Genomic DNA, 26,825 nt, shown 5'->3' on the forward strand with positions numbered 1-26,825 from the left:
TGTTCTGAGAAGAACTAATGAAGTCCCAAATGAGGGCCATGTTATACAATACATGCTTCCAGACTAATAATGTTTCATGAAACTGCCTTTTATAAATATATATATATAATGGCGTCAGAGTACTTAATTAGAAACAACAGGTCAGCAGCAGTCAGCCAATATTTTATCTGTTTTTCATAGATTACAAGAAGGTTGGAGGGTTATTTTCTTACTGTGGTTTTTTCCAGACAGTGAAGCAGGTGGTGGTGTTGGATTTCAAAGGAAGAACCAGATTTGCCAATAAAGCCACTTTGTTCTTCACCAGATAACTGTTAATAAATGGAAATAACAGAATATTAACTGCGAGATTCAAAGGGTGTTAGATTACATTTTTGGCTAAGTAAATAAATAAATAAAAACCTACCCACAACATTTCACTTAGGAAATGCTGGCCAATATAAAATAAATTATGCATATTGTGTAAGAAAACTGGTTTTAGAAGAGTTTTCAACTAGGTTGCTCTCTATAAAACACAATTCATATTAGCCAAAGTACTTGTGCTTAATGCCAGGACATACCAATGTGCTGAAACCACTGGACAACCCACCTCCCAATAACCCACCCACAATAATTGAGCTGACTTTTTTATAATAGTTTGCTTAGCTGAAATCCACAGAAGAAGCTGGACACCACTAACGCAAGGAGCTCTTCAGTTCAACAGGTCTTTAAAATAAATCACTTCATGATCCGGCCATTATATTTTATGTGTAGATGAAATAATAGTTCCACAAACAAAGCTTCACTTGCAATTCTCTTGAGCCAAGGTTTCATTTGCAATAACTTCTAACTGGCTATTTTATTATCTACATACTGTGTTTCTATTTTATCCTCTTAAAGAATTTGTAGATAGGCTTTTTATTGGGAATCCTTTGTATTGAAGAGATGGATTGTTTTTTTAAAAAAATCAAATTACTCAGCAATTTTTTTAGTTTGAAAGACTAGAGCAGATGCTTACAGAAAGCATGTAATCAGGATGACATTTATTATCTGCACTCTTATTCATTAATGTCAAGGCAATAAACTAAAACTATAGATTAGAATAATGGGAGCTGATTGTTAGGATCTGACTACAACACAAAATTCAGTCTCTGAAACATAGATTTCTTATATAAAAGACTGCAATAATCTTTAACAATCATAAGCATATAGGGGGAAAACTGTAGTTATCCTCCTACTTTCCTTTATTTAGATAATACATACATAATACCTTTATTGGCATTAATGGTTAGATAATAAAATATGATGGGTACATCTGATAACTTGCCCGCCCTCTGATAGGCCCTCAGGGGAAGGCCCTCCCTCCAAGGCCACTCAGAGGAGCTGGCACACCATCAGAAGTTACCAGGGAGCCACTGGGAGGGCCCTCCCCCACTGAAGTCCCACTGAAGTCCAAACAGAGGCTCTTCCCTGTCCCCTTCCACTGCAGCCTTGCCACCACCACAGGCAGTGACAGCAGCAGCCTCCACCGCAGGGGCCTGCCATTATCACTGGCTTCCCTGTCTCTGCATGGGATGGGGAGCACTGGAGGCCTCCACTGAAGGAACCCACATTTCTTGCCCCCCTCTCTACCTCCCTGTGGGATGGGGGTTGCTGGGTGTCTCCAATGCAGCAGCCTGCAGTTTTGGCCGACCTCTGCACAGGGTGAGGAGCACTATGTGACAGGAACCAGTAGGATGGGAGGCTCCCACTGGCTCCCTGCCACATGTGGCACCAGTTCATGGAGTGGGGGGTGATCTCACCAGCTCCCTGTCCCACACAGTGAGAGTTCATGGGGTGCGTATGCTCCTTCTTACTCTCTGCCCCATGTGGCAAGAGTAGCCACCACACCAAGCCTGCTTTTAAAGTGGGCTTCACCCCTAATCTTTCATAAATCTATAAACTTCACATTCTTTTGATTTTAAACATTGCTGTTTAAACTAATTACTGTAAGCATTTTTAATGGGTATAACATTATTTTGGTAGTATTCCTAGAATGATAGAGATGGAGGAGGTCATAACGGCCATCTAATCCACCCCATTGCTCACTTCTTGTTGTTGTTGTTAGGTGTGAAGTCGTGTCTGACCCAACTCGACCGCATGGACAATGATCCTCCAGGCCTTCCTGTCCTCTACCATTCCCCGGAGTCCATTTAAGTTTGCACCTACTGCTTCAGTGACTCCATCCAGCCATCTCATTCTCCCCTTCTTCTTTTGCCCTCGATCGCTCCCAGCATTAGGCTCTTCTCCAAGGAGTCCTTTCTTCTCATGGAAGAAACTTCGGCACTCGATCCATATCAGTCTGGCTTCCATCCTGGCCACGGGGTCGAGACGGTACTGGTCGCCCTGCTGGATGACCTCCGTCGCCAGCTGGATAGAGGCAGGTCAGCCGTGCTGGTCCTATTGGACCTGTCAGTGGCCTTTGACATCGTGGACCATGAGATCTTGGTCCACCGCCTTGCCGGCATGGGGATAGGGGGCACAGCCTTGCACTGGATACGCTCCTTCCTCCAAGACCGGATGCAAAGGGTTGCAGTGGGGGAAGAGTTCTCGCGTCCTTATAGACTCCCTTGTGGGGTCCCCCAGGGCGCGGTTCTCTTCCCCACCTTGTTCAACATCTTTATGCACCCTCTGGCCCAGCTGGTGCGGAGCTTCGGGCTGGGTTGCCATCAATATACTGATGACACCCAGCTCTATATCCTAATGGATGGCCACCCGAACTCCCCCCCCGGAACCATTTGCCAGATGTTTAGAAGCAGTGACAGAATGGTTTGAGCAGGGTCGCCTGAAACTCAACCCCTCCAAGACGGAGGTCCTGTGGCTGGGAAGAAGGGGGCAGGAACAGGAAGCACGTTTACCCACCTTGGCAGGAGCGCAACTTACCATCGTGCCCCAAGCCAGGAATTTGGGGGTGACAGGTCAAGAGAGGCGCAGGTCAAGAGAGTAGCGAGCCAGGCATTCTTCCACCTTCGCCAGGCCCGGCTACTAGCGCCCTACCTGTCCCCTGACCACGTGGCTACAGTGATCCATGCGACAGTCACCTCCAGATTAGATTTCTGTAACTCACTCTAAACGGGCCTGCCCTTGTCCTTGATCCAGAAACTTCAGCTAGTGCAAAATGCAGCTGCTAGGGTCCTCACTGCACTGTCACCTTGGAGGGCCCACATCCAGCTGGTGCTGAGGCAGCTGCACTGGTTGCCAATTGCTGTCCGGATCCGGTTCAAGGTATTGGTTTTAACCTTTAAGGCTTTACGCGGGTTGGGACCCACATACCTGAGGGACTGCCTGTTGCCCTATGTGCCCCTACTGATCGATCCCGGCCCCAGAGAAGCACACCTAGCCTCAACCAGGGCCAGGGCCTTCTCTGTCCTGGCCCCCACCTGGTGGAATGAGCTCCCGGGTGAGCTGCGGGCCCTGTGGGAGCTGTCAGCGTTCTGCAGGGTCTGTAAAACGGAGCTCTTCTGCCAGGTCTATGGTTGAGGCTGGGATTGGCAAAGAAGAACATTGCCCCCCTGGGGGGGGGGTTGAAGTAGTCATCATCACCCCCCATCCCCCAATGCCCTTGTTCGGGTAGGGGAGAGTGGTATTTTCCGCCATGTTGGGTATTTTTATAGTCTTTTAATGGGGGTTTTAATGGAGGATTTTAAGACTATTGTTACCCGCCACGAGCCTGTAGGGAGTGGCGGGAAATAAATCTAATCATCATCATCATCATCATCATCATCATCATCATCATCATCATCATCATGAGGTGGCCAAAGTATTTGAGTTTCATCTTCAGGATCTGGCCTTCTAAGGAGCAGGCAGGGCTGATCTCCTCTAGGACTGACCGGTTTGTTTGCCTTGCAGTCCAAGGGACTCGTAAGAATCTTCTCCAGCACCAGAGTTCAAAAGCCTCAATTCTTTGACACTCAGCCTTCCTTATGGTCCAACTTTCACAGCCATACATTGCAACTGGGAATACCATAGCCTTGACTAAACGCACTTTTGTTGGCAGGGTGATGTCTCTGCTTTTTAGGATGCTGTCTAGATTTACCATAGCTTTCCTCCCCAGGAGCAAGCGTCTTTTAATTTCTTTGCTGCAGTCCACATCTGCAGTGATTTTGGAGCCCAGGAAAATAAAATTTGTCACTTCCCCATCCATTTCTTCCCCATCTATTTGCCAGGAAATGAGAGGGCTGGATGCCATGATCTTTGTTTTCTTGATGTTGAGTTTCAAGCCAACTTTTGCACTCTCCTCCTTCACCCGCATCAACAGGCTCTTTAGTTCCTCTTCACTTTCTGCCATTAGAGTGGTATCATCTGCATATCTGAGGTTGTTGATATTTCTTCCTGCAATCTTGATCCCAATTTGTGATTCCTCTAACCCCGCCTTTCTCGTGATGTGCTCCGCATACAAGTTAAATAGGCAAGGTGACAGTATACAGCCTTTCCGAACTCCTTTCTAAATTTTGAACCAATCAGTGATTCCATGCTTGGTTCTCACTGTTGCTTTTTGACCTGCATATAAGTTTCTCAAGAGACAAATAAGATGCTCTGGTATTCCCATCTCTTTAAGAACTTGCCATAATTTGTTGTGCTCCACACAATCAAAGGCTTTAGCATAGTCAATGAAGCAGAAGTAGATGTTCTTCTGGAACTCCCTAGCTTGCTAGGTTGCTCACTGCAGGATCAGCCTAAAGCAGCTATGATAAGTATCTGTACAGCCATTGCTGGGGGGGGGGCTCACCCCCTCCTTAGGCAGCCGATTCCACTGCTGAACTATTCTAACTGTGAAACCCCCCCTCCCCAATATATAGCTGATACTATTCTACATGTAGTTTAAACCTATTACGGCGGGTCCTATCCTCTGGTACCAACAGGAACCACTCCCTGCCCTCCTCTAAGGGAGAACCTTTCAAATACTTAAATAAGCCCATCACAACCATTTCAACTACCCCAGTCCTATCTCTGAAGAACAACTGGTAGATTTAAGTGCTAGTACACTTTACTGAATAAATTTTTCAACAATCATCTGGAGGCCAGGTGAGTATTACATGATTGCATCTCTTAGAAGCAATCATTCTACAATCCTGGGGATGTAATAGAGAAGACTCTGCCTTTTCCTGCTGATCTCACTTCCCACGTTAAGCATAGCTGTGTTAGTCTATCTGTAGCAACAGAAAAGGGTAAGAGTCCTGTGGCTCTTTAAGGACTAACAAAAGTGGTAAGGTAGGAACTTTCATGAGACACTGCTCACTTCTTCAGATACTGAAGAAACTATCTGAAGGAGTGAGCAGTGACTCATGAAATCTCAAACCCTACTACAAATGTATTTAGCTTTTAAGGTACTACTGGATTCTTACTCTCTTCTGCAGATAGACTAGCACAGCTACGTATCTTGATCTGTCACCCACTACCAGATCCTTTAACCCAGCAGTCAGCAACCTTTTTCAGTTTGCGGCCCGTTGCCAAGGGGTGGGTGGAGAGGGCGACCCGGGGCCCCGCGCATGCGTGACAGCCCCGCACAAACACACATGTGTGGACCTGCCGCACATGCGCATGTGCACTCCCAATGGCGTGCAAACATGCATGAATGATGGCTCTATGCATGCACACATGCGCAAAATGCTGTGTGAGCGCAGCAGGTCCATGCATGCGTGTTTGTGCTTTCCTCCCCCCCTCCTGCAGCAAGAAGCTTCTCGCTGCAGGGTGGGCAGGGAGAGGGAGCTGCGGCCCGCTGCCGAAGCTCTCATGGCCCGGCGCCGGGCTACGGCCCGGGGGTTGGGGACCACTGCTTTAATCCATTATATCAGGAACTGCTTTCTGCATTGAAAGTGGATGCTCTACCACAGAGCCCCAGTGCCTTTTGTCCATTATGAAATGCACTGGTGGCCAGCAGGCTATATTGTCTTTTAGTATACAATGTAATAAGTATGGACAGAAGTGGTGAGGAGAACTGTATTTTGGAAGGTGTTCACCAGGTGAAATCTGTCACTGGAGAAGAACAGGGAAAGTGGATGCCCCCTTCCCTGGAGATTAGTTAATGGGCATTAGGAGAATTCCCCTCAGGAAACCCACTTGCCTGATTTACAGCTGTGCAATCTTATACCAATTTACTTGAGTCTGAACCCACTCATTTCAGTGGGCTTAAATTGGAGTAACTCTGCATAGGATTGCCCTGTTGGAACAGGTACTCCTTGTTCAGTCTGAAAGGTATCTGGCATGCTCAGCTGAGAGTCATATTGACTTGTTCTGATGCAAAGCAGAATTAGGACATTTAGCCTATTATTAAATAGGGCTTCTGGATTTAGAGTACACATGCTCATTACCTGCTGCAGCTGGTTACTGAGTAAGCCATTTCTTTTGCTCTGCATGTACGCATTTGCACTCCCACTCTTTGCAGCACGGATTCGAGCAAGCCTGGCTTTCTGTGCAAAAGAAGAAGGGGGAGGGGGGAGGAACAGGAAGGGAGAAATCTGTTATTTGTCTTTGCAGCCTTCTTTCAGAAAATTATACTGCTAATAGGAATGGCTTCTTTATGACTATCAAAGCACCTAACCAAAAAGGGGTTCTTTCAATAGGGCTTTCAGATACCAAGCCTCAAAAACACTTCCACATTCATAATGCAAATGAGAGAGAAGCATTTGCTTCATGCCATGCATCAGCCAAGAAGAATGAATGGTGTTTGGAGTAACTGTTTACATACATTTTCACATTAGATGTTTGTTTCCCCCTTTTTACTGTCAGCGAGCTCAGGCTTCTGCTCGTAGGTCAAGGTCAGGATGGTGGCTTTCATCTTGGTTTTAATTACACCACTTTTGATTCTCACACTAAAGGTTCCTTGAGAGAAAGGACAATAGACTAAAAGAATGCGTAGCTGTTCAACTGCTGTGAAGTGTCACACATAATTACTCAGAACATTCTGATTTGCCCTGGAACATCTGCATAACACAATGAGATCTAAACCAGTGGTTCTCAGTTTGTTTGCACACTGGGACAGGACACATGAAAAGCAGTACACACTATGGTCTGGTTTATGTTACTTGCCTTGGGTAGGCTCCAAAACATTGAAAAATTCAAACGAAAACCTTTAGGCATAAATAGCTTATTTTTAATTGCTAAGGGAATCTAGGAATTCCCACCAAAGCTAAAGTATTAAAACATTAACAGGTCACTGATAAATTTTAAACATTTTTCATTTCCCTGGGACTGAGGTTCAAGGCTAGAATCTTGAGAAAGAGTGACCTAAACAAGACACGTCAGATTATAATTCTGCAGTGGTCTCTCTTTCCTACAGAATTTAATACTACACTTGACTGGCATCTGTATGCCTGTGCTTTCACATATTGTGATAAATGCCCAGACTGAAAGCAAGTGCTGCAAAGGAGCAATGTTTCTGGGGAAAATGTAATGTTTAAAAAAGGAGTGTATTTTTCTTTGCTGTGTGATTAAACATTGCGTGTAGCAACTGAAAAAAGAAGGGTCTTCTAGAGTAGAGAAAATGGTACCACTGTTATAATTTTAATCAGTTCTATATGCATAACCATTCACATTCTGTTCTGTATGTCTGTTTTACATGCAAATGTTTTTGTATGTAGTTTTTGACTTTATAATTAACTATTATATTGTTTCAATTACCCTGTATGCTTTGCCATTTCTTGTTTTGGTGATAATTTACTGGACATGAAGAGTTTGTATTTTGGGAAACTATTTATGGATATCTTTAAGACCAACAAATCTATTTAGGGGTATGTTTATTTTATTGTGTTTTATCACTGTTCTTGTTTTTGGTGGTTTGTTTTACAGTTCTCTTTTGTACTGCTTTTGGAATCTGACTGTGTATATTTATTTATTTTATAATTTAATTTATAACCTGCCAGTCCTGTAACTGGCTCTTGGTGGGTAACAATAAAATCACCATAAAACAAACCCCCAATATATTCTGGCAGTGCAATAAAATACCTCTCCCCTCCCCTGCTCAAAAGGTGTATAAGTGCCTCAGGGGGCTGTTAGAGAGCAACGTGGTGATGTGGGTCAAGGACAAGGATAGACCCATGTAGAGCGAGGTATGAATGCAATTTGGAAGTGACCATTGCATAGATCACCATCGCCAAGTGGTCCAAAGACAGGTAGGCCACTAGTAGCCACACTTGGTTTAGGCGTTAAAATGCCATGTGGGCTACCCTGTGAACTGGACCTCTATAGAAAAGGAGGAATCTGGGATGTTAATTTGCACCCTGGCTAAGGTGGACAGATGCACTTCCTGATCTGCCCCCTTTCCACCCAGCAATAGGACCTCCATCGTGGAAGGGTTGAGATTCAGGTGACTCTGATCCAACCATCCAGTCACTGCTTCCAAACATCTGGTGAATATATCTGGGGAAGTCTGGGTGGCCATCCCTCAGAAGATAGAGCTGTGTGTCATCCACATATTGGTAACATCCCAGCCTGTAGCTCTGGACCAGCTGTGCCAGAGGACGCATATAGATGTTAAACGAAGTGGAGGAGAGGATCACCCCCTGTGGAACCCCACAAGGGAGATACAAATATCATGATAACTCATCCCCCACTGCCACCCTCCGAGTCCAGTTCCAGAGAAAGGAGTGTGGCCACTGAAAGGTTGTCCCCCATATCACGGACCTGGCAAGGCTGTGGGCTAGCAATTTGTAGTTGACCACATCAAATGCAACTGACAGATAACGAGGATAGCTAAACTGCCCCTATCCAGCTGGTACTGTAGAACATCTGTCAAGGTGACCAGCACTGTCTCCACCCTGGGGCCAGGACAGAAGCCCAACTGGTATGGATTGAGTGCTGAAATTTCCTTCAAGAATGCCAGGAACTGGTTTGAAGTGGCTCTTTCAGGTACCTTTCCCAGAAATGCAGGATACAAGACAGGGCAGTAGCAAGCCAGGTCCTCTGGATCCAGTATTTTTTTTCAGTAAGATATGAACCACTGCCCCTTTCAGTGCCTCTGGGAACTCCCTAGAAGACAGTGAGAGGTTGACAATTTCCCTCAGATGGCCTCCTATCTCCCAGTCGCTTGTCTTGAGCAGCCAAGATGGACAGGGATCAAGGGGGCAAGTGGTTGCCCTCACTAATCCCAGCAACTTCTACACTTTGGTTTCTGGAAGCCACCTGGAGCCATCAAATGTACCTCCCTGAGATGGCCAAGGAGCCTCCACTTAAGTTTCTGTTTCAATTGTGGCTGACAGTATAGAATAATTGTATGAACTGTAAAAACAAATAGGCAAACAACATCCTGTAGCCTTGTGACTTTCCTGTAGCCTTGTGGATTTCTGGGAACATTCTAAGTTGTAAGTAAATGGGTTTGATTCTTCAATCTCTATACAGATATTAAGGTAACAGTAAAGTTACCTTTGTTTTTTTTAATAATGGTTGTAGCACTTTTAAAATTATAGTAAATTCAACACACACCATTAAAGGCACCTCTTCTTTGGCAATTTGACTTTGAGTGCAACTCAGGTTGAACATTTGAACCTTGCCTAATGAAGTCTTTCCCCATTTCTCAGTGTCTTTTACTTACCCAAATCTTAAATTGTATCTCTGCTTTGATCCTTCTCAGTTCTGTGTGGCAAAGAAGATAATCTTCTTTCAAGAGGGATTTTAGCACAGAAATTTATTCCTGGTCTTGTGCTGATCCCAGTGCATGTTAAATTCATCGTAAATTTAATAAGCACTAAAAGGAATCTTCAGACATACTAGCAGCTTCATTCCAGAACTTCTGAACTAAACCTCTGGGGATTTTATATGCAAGGCTTTACTATATTTGCAAGGGCTGAGGCAGTTCCAGTACAAATAACAATAGGACAGGTAACAAAGGGATGCAGTAGATTCTGGGTGGTCATACTTGTGGAGAAAAAGGAAATATATAGCTGTATTGTCTTGTATAAACCCAAAACAAGAAACAAAATCCATGTAGTATCTTGTATTGGGGTATATGGATCTCGATGCCTCCGTCTCAGTGGAGGCTCAAATCATGGTGGTAGCATGGCTGGCATTTTACCACCTTCACCAAGCCAAACTAATAGTGCCCTACTTGGCCCCAGAGCACCTAGCCCCATTGATCCATGTGACAGTCACCTCTAGACTGGACTTCTGCAACTTGCAGTATGCAGGCCTGCCCTTAACCTTGATCTGGAAACTGCAACTGGCCCTAAATGTAGCCGCCAGGGTCCTCACAGCAACACCTTCGTGGTCTAGACCTCAATGGGCTATAGTGGGAGGTGGGAAGAAAAGTTCATATATGTCATTAGAATTTTTTTTCTGGACCCAACTGATATTTTCCCATTCTATAATTCAAATTCTGATGAATGGATAATTTGTGGACAGATATTTATACTCTTCTGCTACCAGGCATACCATGAAGAATGGTAAAGTTAAAATAGATGACAGTAGAACCAAAGAAAACACCCCCCCCACACACACACACACACAAACGCACACAAATCAGATAACAATATCAACTTGCGCTATTAAGATGTAGGCATACTGAACATCAAGGAGTCAACAGTAAAGAGTACAATGATAAAGAAATCAGATATGTAGCAGATAATTTAACAGTTGTTCCTTGTGAGAAGTTGTACCTTTCTCCAATGGTTTTTATGGCTGAATGCCTACACAGGATGAGGCCATCTTGAATTTGTTCTCATACTTAAGTCACCTATGTACGGTGCCTAAAGTCAGTTACGGAGAAATATTTTCTAAGTGTCAGTTCAGGCCTACTTTTAGAATACAAATATGTGCCCAGCAAATAGTACTTTGTTGCTCTTGAAATTACTGCTGTCATTTTTTTCTCATGTTGCCAGTTTGCTAATAATCATGGAACAGGCTGCCAAAATCGAACTTATCAGTTACTGTTCACATTCAGCCGCTTTTGACAGAATTCACTGAGGTGATTTAATATGTTCAGTCTCTGTGAGGTGCCAGGTGGAGAATGGATGGCTTCTGTATGTCATCAGAGAATGAAGGGAACTGTATTTTTTTTCATTAGCATCTGCCACCAGAGTTTTGTCAGGTGCAGTGAAGGGGCTTGGGTTTGATTTAGCCAATGCAAAGCATTTTTTCTCTTTGTACAGCGGTGGGGTGGGAAGGAACAGAAAAAGGAAGGGGAGCACTACTGAGCAAGTCATCTCTCTGTGCTATGATGTCTTCCGCTTCTCCCCTTAATCAGTAGAATGCTGACACTGTAGAAAGGCAGCTGTGAGGTTTGTAGTCTCTTGGGGAAGAGCAGAATACCTGAGATTAAAGATGCCTTTTGTACACTAGAAAAGTGCCAAGAATAACCTGGCAAGTGGAACTTTGGGGAAATCTGTATTTTCTCCTCTGAATGTTTAAAATAGGTACAGCAGCTGCTTTGTCACTCAGTTGCTTGCTGAGGTATAGGGTACCCAGTTCTGAAGAGTGCTTGCCAGCTGTATTTAGATGGCTGGAGAAGGGAGCAAAGCAATAATATTGGCCTTTGACATCTTCTCATCCAGAGTGAAAATTCAAATTGACATTTCTCCTTTGCTGATTTATTTAATGACATGTAGAACTGGAATTTGGATTAGAACTCCCCTCAGAACCTGTTGCCTGAAGCAACTATTTCAATTCTTTCATGGTTAATAGTGCAAGCCTAAGCACCACTGAGTAGGCCTGACTAAGATTCTGAGGAGACATGGTTAAGACCACCATTTAAGTCAGGCCCCAGAACCTTATAAGTCAATTTGATCTCACAACTTCCTTACCATATAAAACAAAGGAAAACAAACAAAATAACAAAAACAACTCTACCCTGAAACTTTAGTATTTTGGAAGAAAGCTGTTAAATATGAATGCATCATTTTAAAAAGGTTGCTGAAAAAATGGGATGCAAAGATTGAGGCTGGACACGTTAGTTGGTTGGACATCCCAACACATTCATAGAATTAGACATGTTGGTTTTTATATGCCACTTTTCTCTACCAGAAAGAGACTCAAAGTGTCTTCCTTTTCCTCTCCTCACAATAGACACGCTGCAAGGTAGGTGAGACTGAGAGTGCCATGATATTATTGCTCAGTCAGAACAGCTTTATCATGGCCATGATGAGCCCAAGGTCACCCAGCTGACTGCGTGTGGAGGAGCAGGGAATCAAACCTGGCTTACTGCTCTTAACCACTACACCAACCTGGCTGGTCATAAACTCTCAGCCCTTCACTTACTTCATATAAAATGCATGGGCCAGTATATCTTTGATAAATGTTGAATAGCATGCATTTTTAATAAATATATTTTGGACGTGAGAACCTGGATGTACTTAGGAGGCTCCTTGTACAAAACACCTCAGTTTTCTCAATGTGGGGGAAGTCCTGATTTGGCCATCCTACCTCCTGATACCACATCTCAAGTTTTTCCAGAAGGCATCCAGACTAAGTCATTGGAAAGAAGAAAGTGGGAAGTTCCATCCTGTAAGAACAGTTTTTTGGGGTATTCCTTTTCTTTCTCTATTTTAATACATAGTCAATGTTATCAAACCTCCAAAATTATTATTAATTTTCTCAATGTTTAAAAGGACAAGGACCTACCTGGAAAAAAAAAGGTAGCAGTGAAAATGCTGCAGAATATAAGTCATGCAGTTGAGAATCTATATATTTATATTTTATATGTATATAAATTTATATTTGTATAAAAGGGAAATATAGATTTATATTTACATAATTTTAATAGATTTATGTTTTTCCCATGGAACTACTCATGGTATAATATTTTTAGATCCAGTTTTACTCAGATATTTTAAGAATATTATCAAGTGTTAAAGTTTCTTTCTGCCGTCTGGAGGATTCACAGATCCTCAAGGAATTGTTGTCTAAGTAGTACCTTTGTGCATTTACACAATGCATAAACCTCATTTTCCATATTAAATGCCCAAAGTAATGCTCAATAGATAAGATGGATAACTGAGCCTCTGGTGGATTTCATAAGCATTCAGAAAATCAGCAACAGCAAATGAATTAAAGCAATATAATGCTAAGAATAGATCACAATATTATGGAAGGGCTAGGCTTAATTGGCTATAAAAGTCACCTTTTCTTTAAGTTCCTGTTCATGACACATTTTATTTAAAGGATCCCACTGCATTCTTCAAAAAACAACAAGAAGATTTTGAGGGTTGTTAATAGGGCTGTTGTTAACAGGGCATTTTTTTTCTTTCAGTGTTTTTTTGTTTGGGTCTATTAGATCCCCCAAAATGTTGGGCTCCCCCTCCCCCCCCCAAAAAAAAACAGTAGAGTATTTGGATCTCAGATTTTTCAGACATCCTGAATTTTTCCAGGTCCAGTTGCCCCAAAACAGAAAACACTTAAATTTAAAAAACAGTGGCAAAGCAGCTAAACACAGCTGAGAGGCGGTCCCTTTAAACCAGACTGCCCAAATGAGCTGGCCAAGCAGCCAATCTTATGGAGAGCTCTCTGCAGGCTTGCCTGGGGCTTTACTGGGCAGCCTAGTTTAGACCAGACTGCCCAACAGAACCAGTCAAGCAGCAGATCCTGTGGGGAGAGTTATCCCTGCGGTCTCGGAGCTCTGCTAAGCAAACTGGTTCTGATTAGCCTGTCCAGCAGAGCCCATGAAGGAGCCAATCCTGCAGGGAAAACTCTCCCTAAAAGATCAGGAGGGCAGCCCACATTAAACCAAAAAGCCCAACAAAACCCACCAAGCACTAGATCCTGTGGGGAGAGTTCTCTGCACAGGCTCTGCTGGTGCTTTGATGAGAAGCATGGTTTAGACTGAACTGCCCAATGGAGCCCACCAAGCAGCCAATCCTGGGAGATGCGTTCTTCCCGCTAGCTTGGCTGGGGCACTGCTGGGCAGCCTGGTTTTGTCAATTAATATATCTGGGATATTTTAGGAGATTTTTCTACCAGTTCTCCTGAAAAATCCTGGATATATTTGGGAAGCCAAAGAATACCCCCAAATACTAAGATGTTTTTTGTGTATATTTCAAATCTGAATGCATGCCTCTAGTTGTTAATTAAATTTTCCTATACTCATTTAGAAGGAAATTGATTCCTGTTGATTCAGAGGATGACTATTCTATTCATAATCCCTTGGCTGTGAAGAGATTAAGCATTTCATGAAAGTCTCATGAATGAGTGAATGCAAAATTAGAAAGAAGGATGAGAGTAACAGTTTTAAAGGATAAACGTTGAGTCCATTTGAAAAATATGAAATGCCCTCACGATGCCGTATTAACCACCGTAAATACTATTCAAAGGCCAATGATTTGTTGTGGGAGACTAGTTGTCATCTGTGTGGGACCTATTGGGTGGAATAATACAGGGCACTATGTAATGCACTGCGTGTTGTTTGTAGTTTTGGGGTTGGATGTCATCAATTTGTGAATTCTACCCAGCTCTATAAATACTTATTCAGATACCCTAGTGATGTGACAGAGGCCCTGAATAACTTATCTGGCAGCTGTGATAAATTGGCTAAGAGTGAACAAATTGAAACTAAACCCTGAAAAGACAGAGGTAATGGGGGTTGGGCAGAGATTTTGAAGAAAATTGTTCTCCACATTTCTGGTGGAATTCAGCTAAATAATTCACAATGTTACTTGAAAAATTATTAGAGACTGTGGTCTGCACTACTGTATATAGCTTGCTGAAGCTAAGATTCTTCTAGGGAATTTCCCTTTATTTAATGTGTCATGTTAATACTTATGCTTTGTTTAAGTTCTGTTTTTAGACTTCTGGTTAGTTCTACAACCCTAAACCTATTGCATTTTTTATTTAAGAACCCATCCTGTCAATTGTATTTACTCATTCTGTGTAATATGCTTTGAGTCCAAGTGATTAAAATACCATCAAAGTGCCATTCTAAAAACACTTTCCTGGGAATAAGCCCCAATGAATAGCCCTGAGTAGTGTTTTTTGTTTTGTTTTGTTTTTTTTGAGAATTCCTACTTAGGATGATACTTTTAACCATTTAATATAAGTTAATTCAGCTGGCTCAGGTTGTATGTGCTCACTGATTCCATCCCATGCTTTCTGAATGCCACAGGTTTTGGGGGGGATTACTCACAGATCAGTCTTAAATCATCCATAAATATCCATTACCAAGAAAAGTCTAAATTTCAAGAAATCATATTTGCAATTATTAAAAATAAAATACATGTTCAAAATTAATAAAACAATGGGAAAATATATTGGACTGGACCCAAGAATTTCCTTCTGTTAAGTGAATATTTCCATGAAAGAAAGGAATATTTCTCAACACAAGCAGACTTCTTCAACTGGAAAGTCTTCTTTATATGAGAAGGGTCTTCAATACAATGATTTCTCATCTAGCAAAAGAGAACCATTGGATCTACATCATTATCTTTAAAAAAACTGTTACCCAACACTTTTACAGCTTATTTTTGAGCACATTATGTGACTGTTTCAGCTGTGTCTTAAATGTCTGCTAGATCACATATGTCTTATTATTTGCATTAAAGTAGAATGTAATATATGTAAAACAAAGTCATTACTTCATGGGAATGCTGAACTGTATTCTCAGCTGGATAAAACAGAAATCCAATGGCACCTTATAAAAGACTGCATAAATTTTTGTGAGTCACGACTGACCTGTATGCGGATGTAACATGCAGTCGATGAAGCAAACGTTGTTTCACAAAATATTACACTGGAATAAATATTCAAGTCCAGTAGCACCTTAAAGACCAACAAAATTTTCCATAGTGTAAGCTACACAGAGGTAGGCAAACCATCTCTGAACTTCTCTTGCCTTGAATACTCTACAGAGTTCACCATATGCTGGCTGCACCACACCATAAGCTTTTGTAAGTCAAAGCTCACTTCATCAGATATAGTGGTATTACACAGCTCCCCAGTTGAAGTTATATGTGGCTACTGTTAGTCTTTAGGGTTACAGTGGACTATTGTTCTGTTTTCCTGCTAATTTGGGAATTAGTTTCAACTTGGTACACTTTATATCAAAGTTCTAAAGTGATAATAGGTTTCCTATCAAATAAAGAGAAAACGGAGTTTGATAACAAGACAGTGAACAGAAGAACCACCTGTCTACTCCATGCCAAACCAGAGTGTGGAATGGAAACAGGGAGCGCACCTTTTGTGCCCTGCGCTTATCTGCTCGTTGGTTCTGGTGGTAGATGCGACTGAAGTTGGACACAATAACAGGAACTGGAAGGGCAATGACTAAGACCCCACTCAAGGAACAAATCGAGCCAAATATCTTGCCAGCTATGGTCTTCGGCACCATGTCACCATACCTGGGATTTAAACAAAAAACAACAACAACAAAAATCTGTTTAAGAATGAGTTTCCCATGTCAGAGCTTTACTTAAAACAGTCACAGTACTCTTTCCTTTCTGTTTGCAAGTACTTTCCCATACTCCATACTATTTGCTTGTGTCAGATTTCAGAGGCTTAGGTTAGCTGCTGATAAGTTCACAGTGCCTGCCATGTTTGCATCCCAAACCTGTGGCCTTCTTTGTATCTTACAGGAGGAATGTAGCTGCTACACCGAATAGGGTTGGAATTAATGGGAGGGTGGGGTGGGGGAGAGTGCAAACCTTATTCTAGAAGATGGAAACTCTATGCAAATACCAAATTCTCCTTGCCTGATTAATAAATACCTAAAGAAATGAGGCATTTGTCCTAGACTGAAGTGGTTGCACATTTTGGTTTAGGAAAAATAACCCACGAAGAGAAGGATGTGATAGAGGGCTCTAAAAATATGCCTGGTGTTGAGAAGGCTGATGGAGAGAAAATGTCCTTTCCAACGTAATAGCAATCGTCCTGACCCTGCAAGAATCCTAGCAGGAGATCAGAGATGCATATGGATCCACAACTACACCAATCATTTGCATACTACTGAATGAATATAAGAAGATGAACATATGTGTGTTTCTCCATATAGCAGTATCAGTTGTTACACATGACAAGACTCTTACACAACTGTAGCCAGATGAAAATAGGGATGCCAACCTCCAAGTGAGACTGGGGATCTCCCAGAATTAAAGCTCATCTCCAGATGGCAGAGGTCAGTTACTCTGGAGAAAATGGATGCTTTGAAGAGTGGACTCTATGGCCCTGTACTTCTCTGTGGTACCTACCATCCCAAGTTTCCATCTCCAAACCCCAAGGAGTTTCCCAGCCTGGATCTGTTAAGGTTACCTCCCCATCCCCTGCTCCTGGTGGCCAGGGAGGGGACCTGGCAACCCTAGAAAGCAGTAAAAATCTCTTATTATTTATGGTCACTTGTACATTATTGTTATTTATCCAATTTCTATACCACCCTCCTGGGAACCAGCGAGTTGTCATAGCATGTAACATAGCATCTGCATGGAGGTTAATTTCTATTCAAATAAGTTTACTTGACAGCAAAAAGAATCTCCACTGACACCTTGTTCTGCTGAAGGAAAAATGACATTTTATTCAGTTAGCCCTGGTTGCTAGACACTAGGCCTTAGTGAGGGTTTCCAGCCACTCTCAGGTTGCAAATGAGTGGAATGTTTGTCTGGCAACCTCCAATCCAGACCTTGAGTCTTTTAATAGGTTGTCCTTCAAAGCACACTGGTGACAGAGGAAAACCTTAGAAATCTCACTTCTTAGAATTACTAAACCCAAGGTATGTGTCTCTTTTTCTTATTTTTATATATTGTTAAACATGACCAAGTTAGGCTCTTACATGTGGGTGTGGAGACTGACCACACAACACAATTTCAAAAATATATAACTTTGCTTGTGCAAGCAACAATTGGTTATTAAAAAAACCCTTAAAACTTCCACTTTCCACACAGGCTCTGTTCATGGCAATCTTGTTCTCTGACATCTCCCTAGTGAAAAAGAAGATTCCTGCTACCTTCATTGAATATACGCTATCTCCTCGGCCCCAAGAACAAGGAGCCCCAAGTACAAAGAGCTTTTCTTGCTAACACCATCAGCATATGAATTGACAGATCCTACCAGTTTTTGCCCACTGGAAGCTAGAAGGAGAAACTATTCTGCAACCCTTGGCCTACCTGTAAAGATATGTCAGGTTAACCTCTGAGAGTTCACAGAGTGCAAATTCAAAATTCACCATGCAAAGTAATGCAGATACTTGGGGTGAAGTGACATTACACCACAAAGAGATACCTCTCCTAATTGATTACACCACAAAGAGATACCTCTCCTAACTGATTAAAAAGTTAAACTAATGGACACTGGATACTGCAGCAAAACTTTAAAATCTTTTGAGTCAGAAATGAATCCAAGTTATCAATGAAAGAAGGCTGCTGTAGCAGAGAAAAATTAATTTTCTGCAATGATCAGGGACTCCACTAGAGGGCAAAAAACACCGTTGAAAAAAGGCTACAAAAATGGGTCATATTTTACACCACAAGACACAAACGTACCCAAACACGTTCAGATACCCTCCCTTCCACTTCAATTACATTCTCTCCACAAATGCTATACCCATGTGGGGTTTCTTGTCTAACTTCTGCTGTGCTGGCTGAAAGAGAAAAAGATGGTACAATGAATTTTCTTTTTTACAGCTTATAAAAGTGTGATGACAGAGATTGGGAAAGTAAAACCAATAGGAGGTCATTGAACCTGACAGCATTCCTTTTAAGAGACAAGGTCACCTCTTCCCAATGCATACAAAGATGAAAAACGGTAGGCACCAGTAATCACAGTCCCTGATAAATAAATTAGAAGGCAAAAAATTCAAATTTTGCTAGAAAAAAACAAACAACTGGAACACAGCAAGTGAATAGATTCAAATTTGCATTATTTATTCCTGTCTGAAAATATGGACCCTCTGGTGGAACACAAACATGTTTAACAATTCTGGGCATAAGCAAAACTATGAAAGAAAAAGTCCTTGGTACTTTAAGCTAACTGCAGAAGCAGCTTTTTGTAAACCATATGCAGGAAGTAGTCACCATGGCTTTGATATATAGAAATCTGAAACAGAAAATCTCTCTGATTGTCTAGTACAGATGTGCTGCCACAATGTGCTGCCCACTGGCATCATGATGCCTGACAAGTCTTCTCAGAAAGTGGATGGGGACAATGTAAGGCAGGCCTTGTTACTGAGTGACCTTAGTCAAATAAAAGGATTTTTAAAGGACGCAATAGTGACAGCTGTCACTGAACCATCAGGAGGACTAGTAAGCATTCAAACTCATGGTTCCAATCCCCCACCCCAGGTTTTCCTTCTTTTTATTCCCCTTCAGGTATTGTGTTTGGCTGTGCCTTCTGTGGTGGCCATTTTGGTGGGATGCTCACCACACCTCAGAATTCCAGAGGGGCTCAGAGGTTCAAAAAAAGTGGAAACCTCTGCTGTAAACGCTGAGAGGCAGGCAACGGCTCCCCAAACTTTCCTACTAGAGCACTGCCCTGAGAAGTTACAAAAGGGTGTCACTGATTTTTCTTCAAAGAGAAATGAAAGAAAATGAGAGAGAAACCCTTCTTTTAAGAGAAAAATAAATGAGAGAGATCAATGCCTATAACTAAAAAAGATAATTTTGGGGAAAAGAAGCTCCCATCCTCACAACATTGCTACTCCACATTGATGTTAACAGTTCGACCAATGCAGGAGAGAAAGAAGAAGGTATGTTACAGTAAGAGCCTCAATATTCCATTTGTCAAGTGGCTCCAGCTATAAGCACTTTTGGGTAAATAACAGTCAGGCATGGCCTGCTCTTATCAGATTCAGAGGCTAAGCAGTTTCAGTGCTGGAAGAGAGACTATGGAGAGGAGGCAATAGCAAGCCACCTCAGCTTCTCACTTGCATTGAAAACCCCTTGCCGAGGTCACTATGTCGGTTAACTGGAGCAATAGGAAGCTGCCATGTACTGCATCAGACCCTTGGTCCCCAGTGTCAGTTTTATTAACTCAAACTGGCAGCAGCTCCCCAAGGTCTCAGGCAGAGGTCTTTCACATCACCCACTGCTTGTCTTTAACTGGAGGTGCCTAGGATCGAACCTGGAACTCAGATTGTTATGGGGAGGGGAACTGATTGGGACTTGATGTCATGTGTCTGTGTGTGTGTGTGGATAGATGGATCCAGCACACTGACCTGCTCAGAAGACTACTTGAAATTAGGACAGAAATTTGCGCCTGGATGCTATCATTTCTGTTAGGAGATATCAATTATGCCCAAGGCAAGCCTGTATTTAAAAACTGCATTCCGCTTTCAACTCTTTGTGGTAGACTATGGTTAAAAATAAAATAGAAGGAAGTGAGAAATGTTGCTGTAGACCTATGGGAACCAGGAAAAGAGAGGGTAACAGAGACTGGGATGCAGACATATGATGGTGTAGCGAGTGGGAGGAAATAAAGGAGAATGTGTAGACTCTTGAGTACTGAGCGGGTGGGGGTGGACAGGTTAGCAGGTTCCAAAGACTGCATTAATATTGTTTCCAAAATGCTTCTTCACAGTTAATGTGGCAATATGGCTTTCCTGGGTCAGTAAAAATGTTTTAAAGTGACTTGTTCAACCCCTGTCTATTGCATTAATTTAGTTCAGGAGTTCAATCGTGACGTGCATGTCTGATTGCTCCTGCCAGCTCCAGTGATCTTCTTGCATTCCTAGTAACGCTTTTAATTACTAGTGAAGTCCTTTAGGGAGTAGATTGACCTCTAAGTGAGAAGAAAACTGTGATCCTAAGCACATTTTGGGAAAGTTTGAAATAAATGAGACTTGCATCCTAAGGGGGGGGGGATGTATGTTTGTGTGAAATGAAAGAAAGGGTCACCAAGCTAGCACTTTGCATTATCAGTATTTAACTATAGTATTCTATTCCTTCTGGTACACACTGATAAGTATTGACAGCTACTGAATACAGATGGAGTAAACCGTGGACACTCCTGTTCACATAAACTGTGTCATAGTGTAATAACTCTGCACACTGTATGTGGAATCTTGAGGGATGGACACCAAGACATTAATGAAATTTTAGAAAGCCATTTTCATTGTTACCATTATGATAACACATCCAGCTGCTAGAAATTGCTATACATTGGTAATCTCCAGAACTTGTTACAAACTTGTAACATCTAGCACCTGCACTACCTGCTCTCCCAAGATGCACCAACAGAAACAGGAGGGAGACACATTTTGGTTGGGAGAGAGAAAGAGTAAAGTCAGCAATGCAGATAAAACACAGGTACTTTATCCCGACAGAAGAGTCAGCAGGCATTTCTGAAGCAGAGGGCAGTGATAGTGCATAGCATTGCACCAGTTACATTGTCCCATTGGCTTGGAAAGGGTGTTCTGGATCTATATCAGCTGAGATCCTCTTCTTGAGCCTGACTCTCTGTGCCACCATCTGTAGCAGTAAGGCGTGTTCCTGTCCCCAAAGCTGCTTTTCATGTGTTTTTATGCCTTGTTTTCATTGACTGTTTTAATTGACATGTTTAATTAAATTAATTTAATTTATCTGTGGTATTGATCTGGATTGTTTTATAGACATGTTTTAATTAGTAGGATTCTGATTATATTGCTTTATAATCTCCTTGCTCTTCTCAACTCGATGGAGGCGGGAAGTTACTTCTGACTTTCAAAACTAACAACAAACAAGTGAGCAATGCAATCCTGTGCACAGTGACTCTAGTCCAGGAGGCTTTGGAAACATCCCATGTGACTCATTTCTCACAACTCAGTCCATAGATAAAAGTCATAGAATCCAATTGCTTCCATTAAGAAAATGTTCATGTTGTTGTTGTTGTTATGTGCGAAATCGTGTCCGACCCATCGCGACCCCATGGACAATGATCCTCCAGGCCTTCCTGTCCTCTACCATTCCCTGGAGTCCATTTAAGTTTGCATGTTCATGGACCAATATAAACTGATAGGGTTTTTCAGACCCAAGAAAGAAAAGAATCTCTGTTGACACAATAGAAATATGATCTAATTGTTCTGCACTGATGTTTATAGCAATGACCACTACCTATAAACTACCTTTAATCTGAATATAGGAAATTTCAAAGGGGTGCTAAGTTACAGAGCAAAAGATGCTTAGGATTTCACTTAATTCATCATATTAAAACCAACAATCCTGTGACATTCTAAAACCAAAACATTTGTTGAGAACCCAGAAGCGTAGTGCCAAAAATGAGTAACCTGGATCTTGTTGATGTGCCTTGTTAGTATGAGTGTATAGGGCCTATGAAGTATGAGTGTATAGGGCCTATGCCAGGAGCTTGACAGACAATCAAGAAATTGTCCTTGAGCAGATGCACTGAAACTCAAAGATGAGCTTTGGTAATGCAAAATGCTTCAGCTTCATCTTGGATGTGTTTGTACAAAACATGAAATTGCCTCTATTCTGAGTCTCACCATCATTCTATCACAGTCCCCTCTGAGACTATTTCCGCATTAGGAAAATACCTGGTTTTAGCCTTTGGATGCTGCAAGTTGACTCTAGCCTTTCTGCATCTGGGCTGTCCGCCCCTCGTTTCCCAGGCTGAAATTTGTCATATATGTTGGAGGTAGCCTTCCATCATGCTTTGCTCCCTTCTCCAGTATTTTTTTTTTACAATGGTAAACTGCGTTTGTAACACAATCACATCTTTTAAAAAATCAGATTTTTCCAGACAGAGGGAAGGATGGGGAGGGGGAGAGGATGACAACAAGGAAAGTGGCATGAACAAGTGACTAAAACTGGCAGCCGTGGGGGAAAAAAAAGAATTCAAGTATTTCCCACTTGGCAGCCGTGAATTAGATTCCACCTTGAAAGATGAACTCGCTGTAACCGGGAATTTCCTTGCTGCAAAGGGAAATTCAGGTGTGTGCCTGGAAAGGTGGATTTTAGTGCCGAAATGGAGGGGAAGCAGCACTTTAAAAAGGGAAATCTGAACAAAATTGCTAGTGCAGAAAGAGTCTGACTGGCAGCAGATCTCCATGGCCTTAGGCAGAGATCTTTCACTTCCCCAGCTAACTGATCTTTTTAACTAGAGATGCTGGGGATAGAACCTAAGACATTCTACATACCAAGCCAGTGTTTTGCTACTGAGAGGTCCCCTCCCCAGTTGTCTGCATCAAACCTATACAGAGCTATTTCACTTTAGCACAATTTATATTCTTAGTGTAGTGTTTTCGTTAAATATTACCATTCCCATCTTGATTTCTGAGAACCAGCAGGAAAAGCACACAACAATTATTCACTAACAGCAGAACAATTAATAGGGAAAATGAGGGGAATTCTCCAATGCTGGCGTGCTTCATTGTACATTAAAAAAAAATCACTTGGATGCTTTCATTTTGCAGTGGCTCGAGGAAAGGCCATTAGTGAAGGACAGAAGTGGTCTGTGTTGACACAGTGGAACAAGAAATGCCAAATATGAAATAATATTATAGAGTTGTCAAATTATATGTGACAACTGCAAAACAGGCTGCCTTGTCTGAGGAGGGTGCAGCAAATTGTTATAAAGCTGCTCCCTATAGCTTCCAAGCTGCTTGGTGACTAAACACTGGCAAGTGGACCCTAATTAGTCATTTATTTCAGCATTGCATACTACAGTGGATAATTCAAAATGCCACTGGTAATAACTTTAAGTAGCGTTTGGAAGCAGGCATGGGCATTCCAAAAGGCACGCGTGTGTTCCGACTGTCTCGCTTTCAGGTTTCCACTGTTTGCAGTTTTTATTTCAACATGAGCCAGACAATCATCTTAATCCAACCACTCCCCTGTGAATCTGCACATGGCACAAAGGAAAATGCTTCATGTGCAATTTATGCATAGAAGATCACTGGGCAGCAGAACCTCACGTTCTCAAACTCATGCAGAGCTTTGTGGGGACAAAGCATGGGATCACTGCTGTTCTTTGAACAAAAATCTTATGGCAAGATAAATGACTTCCAATTGGCTGGTTTCCTCTTCAAACAAAAAAGAAAGATTAGAGAAAACATTTTATTTTCTTGGAATCAGAGCTGATGCTGGAAAAAAAATTACATCCTCAAACTGATTAGAAGTGCTATCCTAACCATCCCATGGGCTTATTGGAATGAAACTGTTTAAGAGTACACTTGAAAGAGCAGCAGTAAAAGTATTTTACTGTGGCAAATATTTATGACACACAGAAGATGGTAGAAGTAAGTCTTTTTTGTAAGCATATTCAATGTAAATGATTTTTTTAATAAATCTCTTAAGCTTATACTGTTACTATATCAACTAAATCATGATGTCCTTTGTGAAGTTCATGTTTTGAATCGATGATGCTGACAGAATGTGCACTGTTGTGAGCAGTTTAACATGTTATTCCCAAAATGTACAGAAGATTGCAACAGCTCTTTCTCATAATAGAAACAATGGTCAAATGCAGTTTTCTCTGAGCACGGAAGAAGTCTTCAGGGACACTAATAAACAGATGCTATGCTGCTCATGCTGATATTTGCACATATCATCTGGCCATGGTAACACCGGCAACAGCTCACAACTATCAGCACTCTGAAAATGGGACAAGTGCCTTGTTAAGTCATTATGGACAGACTCACAACAGTGGTACAAAAGATAACCACTGTCTGTAGTTTATCGCTCCTGAAGTTTTGCTGCTAGATAGTAATTATATGGGGCCTATATTTTACATTGAGCAAAGAACAAGAAGTCAGCAAAAAGCTGATATAAGTGCTCGGGGCAGTCTCTTCCTCATTCCCCCATCTTCGTAATGGATCTTTTCCCCCAAAGTGTCCTGTTTATAGAAACCGTTCGTTGCATGAGCATAACACTATTTTTCAACAAGGTTGTTGCATTCTTGTTTTCCCCTTCTGTGGCGGGAAGATTAGGTTGTCTGAGTCTTCAGGGATTTCCAAAGAGAAGCAAGAACAAGATTTGAGAGAATGCATTTCTTTCCTCCCCCACAAGCATCTTGCAAAGTGATGCATTACTGTAAGACACACTGATTCTGTTTAGAAAAACATAATATTACAAGATGCATTAATGACATCTTAGTCTGGGTGAAAGACATTAATTTTTGACATCATAAAATTTTCAACCACAATCACGATTGCATTCAAATTAGATCTCAAACACATATATGAAGTAATGATGATAGTTCAGGGATTCCCAACCTGGGGTCCAAGGACCCCCAGGGGCCTGTGGGAACTCCAGAGGTGGTCCGCGGCCTTTTACCCTCCTGCCCTAATGGACTTGGCCACAAGCTAGGAAACTGCCTGCTTCTGCCCAGAAGGCTTGGTGAGTAGGCCACGGGTGTGAAAATCAAAGGGGGGGGGGAATTTGGTTGTGATGTGGTATAGGGGGAGGGGGGTGTCTGGGCTGTCTTCTTAGCTCCTGCCCTTCTTTCCATCCTACATAGCAGTAGTAAAGGCAGGGGGAGAAAACAAAAAGAAGGCAAAGGATGTGAGTTATGTCAGTTCTGGGGAGATGGCAGGGAGGCATAGCCAGCTGACATTACTTCAGGGTGTCCTTGAAGCCTGAAAATTTACTTCAGGGGCTCAGCAATGGTCAAAAGGTTGAAAAAGGCTGGTTTAGATATTGACAAAGAAGATTAAACTGCTACACTGACAACTTGAGAGGGAGTTACTTCTGAACTTGTATTAAAATATTTCCTGAATCTCATTGTCCAGAACACAGTGGTATGTTGAAGTATTGTTTTGTGGAACTTCAAAAAGCGAAGTATAGCCAGACTCTAAAGATGTTATGGATTTTTCAAGTTGCAACTTGCCCCTATGCAATCTCAAAGTTCATGTCAGAAACAATGAAGCAAGGGGGAACTGCTCCTTGAAATTCTAGAATATAGTAAACTTTCCAATTGAGCCTCTACTCTAAGTATATTCTTTGTGAATGTACAATGTGCAGATGAGGAACTAACATGTAACTTTGGGTGGCAAAAATGGAACTTCAAGCAGGCAGATACAATAATGTGTGTGACAATAAAGTTATAAGCATGTAGATTATTCAAAGTATTAGATGTAACAGCTTGCCATGGATCAGGAACGTACTAATCTTTGAAAAGCATGAAAATAGAATAACTGAGATATTTACTGTGGTATAACCACTCCACCTCAACTTTGTCCCTTTCCCCTCCATCTTGGTACCAAGACTTGAATTCCTTCATGTTTTACATAATAACAAGTAAATGTGTCTATGGCCAGTACAAATCTAAAGGCAGGAACTGAAGGGAAAAAAGCAGGGCAACTATTAATTAAACTACACTAGGTAAGTCTAAATGTCTGTCTCTGAAAAACACAGAGACTGAGAATGTTATTCAAATCATAAATAAAGGATACTCGCAGTAGTATCCCACAACTCTCTGATGTTATTACTATACCCAGCCCTCTTCCCTGCATCAACCAGAAAAATGTGAAGACCTATCTATAATGGAAGGCCTTCATTACAGGCTGATTGATGTTCTTGTTGTTTTCATTCAGCTAGGCACAGGCTTTAATTTGGTGCCATGTTAGAATTTTATGGCTTTTCTGCTGATTTTAACCAGCTTAGTGTAGTGGTTAGAAGCATGATCTTCTAATCTGGCGAGCCAGGATTCATCCCCCGCTCCCCCAAATACTGGGTGACCTTGGGCTCTCCACAGCACTGATAAAGCTGTTCTGACCGAGCAGTAACATCAGGGCTCTCTCAGCCTCATCTACCTCACAAGGTGTCTGTTGTGGGCAGAGGATAGGAAAGGTGACTGTAAGCCTCTTTGAGACTCCTTCAGGTAGAGAAAAGTGGCATATAAGAACCAACCCTTCTTCTTCTATTGTATACTTTTCTTTTGCTGTAACATGCTTTATGAAAAAGTGAGATATAAATGCGCTAAAATGAATAAATTCAGGGAAAAATCCATTTTAATCCTGTTTGGGGGGGGGGGGGGCT

The 26,825-nt window shown here is 42.0% G+C and overlaps 1 protein-coding gene across 3 annotated transcripts in view; it reads right to left on the minus strand.

The window, feature by feature from the left end:
- The window catches only part of KCND2 (potassium voltage-gated channel subfamily D member 2), a 361,308-nt gene that overhangs the window by 7,150 nt on the left and 327,333 nt on the right, over positions 1 to 26,825 (minus strand). For all 3 annotated transcript variants that reach the window (XM_077338413.1, XM_077338414.1, XM_077338412.1), the window contains exons 3-5: positions 16,106 to 16,268; positions 6,327 to 6,425; positions 213 to 308 (exon numbers count right to left, since the gene is read on the minus strand). In XM_077338413.1, the coding sequence (XP_077194528.1) occupies positions 213 to 308; positions 6,327 to 6,425; positions 16,106 to 16,268 (358 nt within the window). The remainder of the gene's footprint in view (positions 1 to 212; positions 309 to 6,326; positions 6,426 to 16,105; positions 16,269 to 26,825) is intronic.

Source organism: Paroedura picta, chromosome 5 (genome assembly GCF_049243985.1).
Source record: "Paroedura picta isolate Pp20150507F chromosome 5, Ppicta_v3.0, whole genome shotgun sequence".
NCBI classification, from domain to species: domain Eukaryota; kingdom Metazoa; phylum Chordata; class Lepidosauria; order Squamata; family Gekkonidae; genus Paroedura; species Paroedura picta.